The sequence below is a fragment of the Asparagus officinalis genome, chromosome 8, assembly GCF_001876935.1.
Source record: "Asparagus officinalis chromosome 8, Aspof.V1, whole genome shotgun sequence".
In the NCBI taxonomy this organism is placed as follows: Eukaryota; Viridiplantae; Streptophyta; class Magnoliopsida; order Asparagales; family Asparagaceae; genus Asparagus; species Asparagus officinalis.
In genome coordinates, this window is record NC_033801.1 from 51,238,898 (window position 1) to 51,248,494 (window position 9,597).

At 32.8% G+C, this 9,597-nt stretch overlaps 1 protein-coding gene across 2 annotated transcripts; it reads left to right on the forward strand.

The window, feature by feature from the left end:
• On the forward strand, nucleotides 870-8,813 carry LOC109822397. 2 transcript variants are annotated; one of them, XM_020388596.1, is made up of 3 exons: nucleotides 870-985; nucleotides 8,393-8,494; nucleotides 8,641-8,813. In XM_020388596.1, exons 1-3 carry the CDS (start codon nucleotides 932-934, stop codon nucleotides 8,800-8,802), a joined length of 318 nt encoding a protein of 105 aa, XP_020244185.1. In that variant the 5' UTR covers nucleotides 870-931; the 3' UTR covers nucleotides 8,803-8,813. The 2 variants fall into 2 exon arrangements, 1 of the variants encoding a protein (XP_020244185.1); XR_002242111.1 differs by lacking the exon at nucleotides 870-985 and adding an exon at nucleotides 7,618-8,193 and having other exon boundaries at nucleotides 8,393-8,813.

Genomic DNA, 9,597 nt, shown 5'->3' on the forward strand with positions numbered 1-9,597 from the left:
CTATATTGATATAGTCAATGGACGAGATTGTTCGGAAATACCTTTTCAGTGATAGCAATTTTTGAGCTCATAAGGTTATACACAATTTAAGGAATCATATGGTGCCCAAGTGGGAGATTGTTGGATTTAATCTAATAAATCTATTTGTGGGCACATATGATTAATCAATGTGTATTGCTATCTTTCAGGATAACCCACTAAAGTGATCAATTAAGTTGGGTTAATGGGTATTTAAATATAATCATGGGGTTATATGTGCAGATACCAGGTTGTAATTATGATTTATTGATGGGCTAAATTACAAAAGTACAACATCTATAAATAAGGGGTTATGGTCCCTAACCTAGGGTTACATTCTCTAATTCTCTTCACCCCCATCTAGAAAGAGAAATTCGGATTTAGAGGAACCCTAAGGTTAGAAGATCATCAAAAACCCAAATCAAGTTTTCTTCTATGGATTCAGGTATAAGCTTCCGCTCATTTATGATTCTTGTTAATCTCTTTGAATTAATCATGGCTATATGGTTTTAGATCTCAAGTTTTGATTTAGATCTAACAAATTAATCTCACCAGCCCCCTCCTCCTGGTTCGACTCCTCGATGGAAGCCCTGATCCTCACCCTCCACTCGATCAAGGCCATTAAGTTTGGATCTTTCACCCTCAAGTCTGGATCTACATCGACCTGATCTCGTCCCTGCTCTTCTCCTCGATCTTGTCGTCACCCTTCGACCTCGTCTGCGGCATCCCCTACACCGCCCTCCCGATCGCCACCACGTTCTCAGTCTCTCACTCAGTCCCGATGGTGATGCGGCAGAAGGCGATCAAGTCGTAAGGGACGGGAAGAAAGGAGGGAGGGAGAATCTGGTGGGGGAGGGGATAAGGCTGCATAGCCTGGTGATGCTGACGGAGATGGTGGAGGTTTTGGTGAGGAATGGGAGGGCGACGGAGGAGAAGGGGAGGGAGGCCAGGGAGTTCTTTAAAATCGGTAATTTGTTTTGAGTGAAAATTTTAGGGGGAATTCTCCCACCAATTTTTTAGCCTAAAAACATCTTTTTACATATTTATTAATAAGAAGTTTATAATTAGTTTGAAACAACATATCGTCGCATACCTTACTCAACGTTTTTTCCATTAGTCATGATAAAATAATTTACTTGTGGCTTTAATGTTATTGTCAATTAGAATTAAAATGTTTTATATCTGTCATCAACTGCAATCTTATATAAAACAATCCAATGATTACATTTGCCATCAACTGCGCACTCCATATTGATATTTATCACTTACGTATAACAATCCATCACAAATTTATGTATAACAAACCATATTGTTAATTATTATAGAATTTGTTACTTGTAGTTTGAGTCATAAAGATTTTAAAAACGTATAAAGAACGAGTAAATTAGGTTGTTTTGTTACTTGTAGTTTGAGTCATAAAGATTTTAAAAACGTATAAAGAACGAGTAAATTAGGTTGTTTGTTATTTTTTCCACACGTCTCTCTATTAAGATTTTAAAAACGTATAAAGAACGAGTAAATTAGGTTGTTTGTTATTTTTTCCACACGTCTCTCTATTAAGTTGTAAAATTCGAAGTGATGAGTACATTTTTGTAGTACATCTCCAAATTTTAAATGGTCGTTAGTATCAGGGTAGAATACCTAGGAATAACTTTTCTCAGACAATAGCAATATATGCATCTTAAACAATAATAGTAGATGTGTTTCATGAGCCTAGAGGTAGGGGTGGAAATGAACCAAATAATCAATAAACAGTTTAGTTATTATTTATCTAGCTATTCGATAATATTTGATTCACTATCTCAATTAACAATAAATGAATAGCTATTAGTTATTCAATTCATAAACAAATGGAAATTAACCAAATATGTATTCGATTTTCTTGGTCATTAAATCTTCATTCAATTTGAGACATAAGCTTAAATGGAAAAGACAATTTAGAGAGGGAAATTAGTAAAATGATGTTTTTCGGGGGTATTTACAAATATATACAATGCTTGGGTGTATATGTAAAAATTTCAAAAAAAAGAAAGTAGTGGCGGTCCAAGAGTTCGAACACATGACCTGTTATATCATATTCGCTCGAACTCAATTTCGACGGCTCTTTCTCCTCTTAACCTCGTAAAAACTCCAAGAGAACTCTATCCAAACTATTTTCATCTGGTTTTTAATGATTAAATCTAATTTAGCTCCTCTTAGATTCATTAATGATGTTTACAGACTCAAGTTCATCTGTAAATGAAGCCAAGAGTAGTGGAGGTTATCGAATCTACTAGCATAAAGAATAAAAATAAATAAATTTTAAAATTAGCATAGAATTTCTAATTAATTAAAAAGGGTTATGATAAGTTCTGGTATATCAATAGCAAGATCAATATGGTTACATGTTCGTACCACGTATAACTAAAAATGATATTCTCATTGGTATCTCACCATTTTCTCATCATTTTCATTTTTCTCATCATTTTCTCTAAACTGATCAATGATATTCTCATTGATCAATTTTAAATGAATATTTAATAAAAAAATAAATCGAATATACATCTGATCAAATTCTAATCGTTAGCAAACTCGAATACTAAAAAATAAATTTTAAAAATAAACAATTAAAAATAAATTTTAAATATAACATAGAACTCCTAAGTTATTGATAAGAGCTATGATAAATTTTGGTATATCATTAGAAAAATCAATATGGTTACATGTTCGTAACGCGTATAACTAAAAATGATCTCATCATTGGTCTCTCACCATTTTCTCATCGTTTTCTCTAAACTAATCAAAGATGAAGCCAAAAACACACAAATATGACATCATATAAGCAATAATACAAAAAATAATAAGTGATCAATTTTAAACGAATATTTAATAAACAAACGAATCGAATATACGTACATCTGGTCAAATTCTAATCGTCAGCAAACTTAAATGTGTTAAATGAACTACCAAATCGAATATGACTAAAAAGTTATTTGAACAATTATCGAACTATTTGTTAATTATTTGGTTCAATTACATCCCTAGATGTGTTAGCATGCAATTTACATAATTTGGTGGACTACTTTTTAAATATTATAGATTTGAGGAACTAATATTAAAATAATTCTTATTTTTTTTTTGGACGCTACTCCTTAACAATAGGATAATCAATTAATAATTTAAAATTTTTACGATGGGTACATTAGTATCGATGACGGAACACATCCGTCACCAATAAACATTGGTGATAAACACGATCAACTATTAACGACGGAATGAATTGGCAACAGATCGTGTCCATCGCCAGTAGATATTGGCGACGGATCGTTTCCGTCGCCAATAGGTATTGCGACGGATCACGTCCTTTGCCAATACATATCGGACGGACACCATCCGTCCCATACTATTGGCAGACGAAACGATCCGACTCTAATATTTTCCGTCGCCCATAGTTATTGGCGACAGAATGCATTGGCGACGGATCGTGTCTGTCGCCAATAGGTATTGGCGACGGAACGTGTCCGTCGTCAATACCTATTGGCGACTGAAATGATCCGTCGCCAATGTTTTTCGTCGCTAATAGTTTTGGCGATGGAAAAACATTGATGACGGCCAAAATCCGTCGCTAATACAAACATTAGCGACGGGGTATTGGCGATGAGTTTATTTCCGTCACCAATATTTGTATTGGCGACGGATTTTGAATCCGTCGCCAATACCCCATCGCCAATGCTCTGTTTTCTACTAGTGGTTATTGGGTCTATAATGGTAGAAAGTCTTCTCATAGCTACAGTAAAATTGTATAATTTTATACTATTATAAAAGTGTGTTAGATGTTAAAACATTTCTTCTAAAAATACCCTCCGAACATACATGCATATATCTCTAGCAAATCCATACATTAAGATATATACAAACTTAATATTTCATAACCTCCCTAGTTATTACCATCAAATTTTCATTAACCACCCACTAATAATATTCCTCCACTAAGTCTTGACATTACACACTAATAATGATAAATATTACAACTATTCCTCTTCCATAAATCACTATAAATTACTATAGAATCTTAGCAAATTTCTCTAACAAAAATTCTAACTTTTAATCAAAATTTATTCAGATGCTTACAAACCACAAGAAGTGTGAGTCAATGATAACATCACTGGTGGAGTACAATCGAATTGAATGAGAATATGGTAATGGAAGCATCAGTGTAACAATTTAGAGTGCAGAGAAAAAATCAGTGAAGGCGACAAAGAAGGTGGTCCTGTATTTTATCAAAATCTGCAGCTGCTTCAGTCATAAACTAATTGGTTTTTTGCCCCTTCCATCTTCGTATATATTTTTACCTTAGCGTGTAAATTGGTTTCCAGCTCCTAGGCATGTTTGTGAATATACTAAATTGTTTGTATAGTCTGGTTGAATCTCTTAATATACTATGCTCATTCTCGAGATAAAGAAAGCTTTGTCCATGACAATGCATTATAAGTATAATTGCTTTCACTCTATATGTGTAAAGGGTTAATTTTCATTCTATAGTCACTAAGGTAATACATTATAAGTGTTGTGTACATGTGTTGCACGTAGGCACGCTTGTTGATCAATTTTTTAGAATTCTTTTGGTTCTATTAGGTTAGAAAGTGAATAGTTATTAAGATATTATAATAATTAATAAAAAATTAATATTTATTCAATGAAATAAGACTTAATCCATAAAGTCGTTAACTTTTTATTATTCTACTGTCTTCTTAACCACCCTTCATTAAGGAACTCATTCATGAAGGGTTACCCATTTCTCCGTTAACCATTTGTAAATTGCATTATTATAACAAATAGGAAAAATTATACAAATCTCTTCTATATCTTGAGTTGTACTAAATCCTCCTTAATATACTAACACTTAATACTGAAATGCAATTTTAGAGATATAAATTACAAGTATCAAATATAAATTGGGGGACTCTAATAGCTAATAATAAATTAGAGTAGGTTTAATAATTTCTAGAAAGATAATTTTAAAATGACATCCCTCTCTCTCATGTAAATGTACTAGAGCTTGCTGCTTTACAAGTAGTTTATATTTTATAATAGAAACATATGCAAGCTAATTTTCTATGTAGAGACTTATTGTTTCCAATAAAAATAACTTATTCATAACCTCCTACAAATATACTCATTTAACTTTATACATTAAGTCTCATTTCATTGAATAAATATTAATTCTTTATTAATTACTATAAATATCTTAATAACTATTCACTTTCTAACCTAATAGAACCAAAAAATAATTGATCAACAGGCATGCCTACGGTGCAAGCAGGTAGGCGACGCTAGTATATATAAATGAGGACAGGTACAAATCACAACTACTGAATAGTCCAGCCGGTATTTTTCCCCTTTCATAAAATCGAGCCTGTCACTTGGCCCACTTTTGATTTGCTGGAGTTTCACTTTTTTTAACCTTTAATTAAAAAATTATCTTCCTTATGACTCTTTAAACCTTTCATGTTTTGAAATTAAATTCCTCAAATCATGAAAATTGTTATTAAATCCTACAATTCTTAAATTAATTAGACATTGATCTCTCAAATGATTAACATTAATATTTGGACTCCTTAATTCTTAAAAACTTATTTTGAAATGATTCTCTTTAATAAAATATAGAAGCAATAACTAAAGAGATTAATTTAAAAAGAAATGTGAGAATTAGAGGATCTAACAATATTGCTATTAACTTAAGGGACTAATTTAAAAATAATTTTGGATTACGGTAACATAATAGCAAGTTCAATGGTCTCGAAGTCTACCTAATGAAAATAATTAATTTTTTATTTTAAGTAACAAACTCAAAGTTTATCCCTATTTTATCATGAAAATCTTGTACTTCGGTTTTTTATCTTCCAATATTAATGTTTTACAACTCTCATATTTTGAAATAAATACCTTAAATCATGAAAAGTGCTATTATGCCTGATTGACTCTAACCTAATTTGGAAGTTGACTCCTCAAATTATTAAAATTACAAAAAGTGCTATTATGCCTGATTGACTCTAACCTAATTTGGAAGTTGACTCCTCAAATTATTAAAATTACAACTGGATCCTTCAGTTTGTAATTTATTTTGAAATGAGTCCCTTTAATAAAGAGTAAAGTAATAATTGGAGTCATTAACTTGAAATGATTATGATAATTGTGAGACCTGATAACAAATTCAATTGAGGTGGGGGATTTATTTAAAAATAAGTATTTTAGATATATTACACCTCCCAACAATATTTTTATCCACAAATTAAAAAATTTCTAAACAAATTACTTAACAATTATTTTTTGACATCTTCACACAAATTCCTCGACAACACGCAGGTCAATTTTACTAGTTTGTATCTACTAAATTAATGGGTTTCACCGTAGCTATAAAAGACATTATCTGCAATGAAAATTGGCTTTCATCTATAGTACTATATATACTAATAATATATATATTAAATATATATATTACTATATATATTATAGTATACTATACTATATATATACGTATAATATATATATATACTACTATATATACGAAGAGAGTAGAGATGAGAGAGCAAGAAGAGAGAGAGAGCGGGAGGGAATGGGCTAATGCTTGGTACCAAAGGCAACAAAAAGTTATGGTTGGTAGTTAGAGTGGCACCCACATTAAATCCCCTCCACTCTCATTCTAAAATGATTATATCAATCTCTGGATGCACTCGCTCAACTCATGTGACAATGTGGTCCACCATTCTGATCATGAGTGGAGGGATATTATGTCAGCCCTCACATAACCAAAGTTGCACAAAATTTAAGCCTTCGGTACCCCAGAAAGGCATAAGCCGTATTTTTGATCTCACCCAACACACCGCCGTCTCTCAGCACACACAGCACGACCCACATAGTATATATACTATAGTATATATATTTATACTATTATAATATATATATATATATATATATTATACATATATAATATATATATATATATACTATATTCATATTATTATACCTTATATATATATACTATATATACTATATACTATATAAGTATACTACTATATATATATATTAGTCACACTATATGGGAATGATGGTATTGAAGGTGACAGTTTATTTTTGTTAAACTGAACTATACAATGAGATAGAATAGTGAGGTCCACTATCTTTTAAATATAACAGCAAGTACTGTCCACCATTAATGACTATGTCTCCCTTTAGTACTTTTCTATTTTAAAAATAAACCGTCTACCTCATAGTACATATGCCCGCCAGCACCCCCCTTACACCTATGTAGTATCACGCGGCACCACACACACACATGCGCACAACGACGGAGGCGAAACGTTAATACACCAAGCAATAGCCACGCGATCATCGCGCTTGCAGCGTGGTGTATATATATATATATATACTTCTTTATTACTAAAGGAGAACAATCAAAAAGTTGCTGATGAACAGTAACATATGGTTTTTTTCACAATGTTTCCGCTCATATTTGATTTACAGAAATAACTAACATCTAACCCACGTTTCACACAAACAACCCACGTTTTACAAAAATAACTAACATCTATCCCAATCTTTCTCCAAACCCCACAAACTGTTGCAGTTACTACCTCTTCATCCGCCGCCCCCTCCCGCTCCCTCATTTAACCGGAGCCTAGGCAATAGAAAATGCTTCTCCCTAGAAAAAGCCAGCTCCGAATTAATCCCCAGAAAGAAGTTCTCTTTCAAAAATAAACTGGCGCTAAAAAAGGATCCTGCGGAATTATTCAAACAGAGCGAAGAAAAACCCGAATCTGATGCGAATCTTCCGACAAAAGAAATTAAGAGTTCGCCGGGGATTAAAAGCAAGAAAGGTGCAGTTTTGGTTAAGAATTTTAGGGTTTTGGATGAAGGAAATGGGGAGTTTACGTTGTCTGATCTTTATTCATGTGAAGTTTACATAAAGGGGAGAATTCGGGCATTGTTTATTAATAGGGTTACGAACTGTAGAGGTAGTAATGTGGGCCGGTGCTTGGATCGATCATGATCGAAGAGGTGAGAGGATGTTTGTTTGTGTTGGCTTCTCATCAGATCAGGATTCGTCAAGCGAAGGAGAACGGGTAGATATGGTGAATGCTTCGGAACTAGAGGAGAATTTTGATGATTGTTAGTTCAGCATTGTTTTAGGACCAGGTATGCAATACAATGTTCCAAGTACTTCACCTTTGATATGAAGTTTTAAAGATTGTGCTTCGTGATGACATGAGTGTGTTTTTTTGTTTGAAATATTGCATTGTATATGCCAGGTCGTTATTCTCCTCATTTAACTCTGTGCCTACATTTTCTTTCCTTGCTTTTATTCTCAAATTATTATATTGTTATCTGTTCTTAGGATTGGAGCAGTGACGGTGATGATAACCATGGATCTGAAAGGGGAACCGATGAGGCAAAACCTGTCCCTCCCCTTAACTCCGCTACCGCTCCATTGAACGAGGTAGTAGAGCAAGTTCTATGCCTTTGAATTATGAGCGAATGCAATTACCCGCATTTAGTCAGTAATTATAAGTCTTAACTGCTCATTTTGGTTGTCGCATTGTGATGCGGATTGATGGTTTTGTTTGTTCGTTTGTTTGATTTAAGGATTGGGGCAGTGATAGCGATGAGATCATCGACTTGGACTGGGATGTCCATGAGGCAGTGCCATCAAGGGAGTTAGCAACTTGCATTTCAACTTACTTTCATTGCTATGTTAGGAGAAGTGAAATATTTTTATTAGTCATGCTATTCTCTTACTTGCATTAAGAGGTTGAAGATAAATTACAAAATATCTTTTTTAATATTTTTATTAGTCATGATATTGAATCAAACTTATTCGAATATCTGAACGAATAATACAAAAAAACAAATAGCACATCTATACTTCATATCTAAAGAAGAATACTTTATTTTGGTAACATGTTCAATATTTACAGAATTTTTTTTAGAAACCGTGCTTTGCACGGGTCTAAATATTAGTATATATATATATATGGTCCGTGTAAAGGAATCAAATGGTGATTGCTTCTTTTTACAAACTGGACATGTCATTTATTGATAATATAAAATAGTTTAATTAAAAAAAACTGAATAACAAGAGAGTTGCACATAATGACCGTCAACTATTTTAATTTGGAAACTCCCCGAAAGTTGGGTCTGTCATAGACAACCCCATTGAACTTTTTTAATTCCACACTCAAAAGGGTTTATTGGAATAAAAAAAATTCAAGAGGTCATTTATAATACCCTCAAAATCACGGGGTTCTGTGATATTAACCCTAAAATCTCATATTTACAAATGTACAAATATAATTTTATGACAGATGAGAAAGAACTAAAATTTGTTTAGAGCATTCTTATTTTATGCAACGGCAATGATTCGTACAACAACTTCACTAAACCTGGATTTTGTCACGTCCTAGACACAAGCCCATTAGTCGAATAATTATTTACTAATTAGCGACGTTAATTAACCTCCTCAAATTGCTAAACCACCTAACGAATTCCCTTTTTGCAAAGGAGCAAAAGGAGGAAGAAAACCACCAAATTCACTCCTTCAAC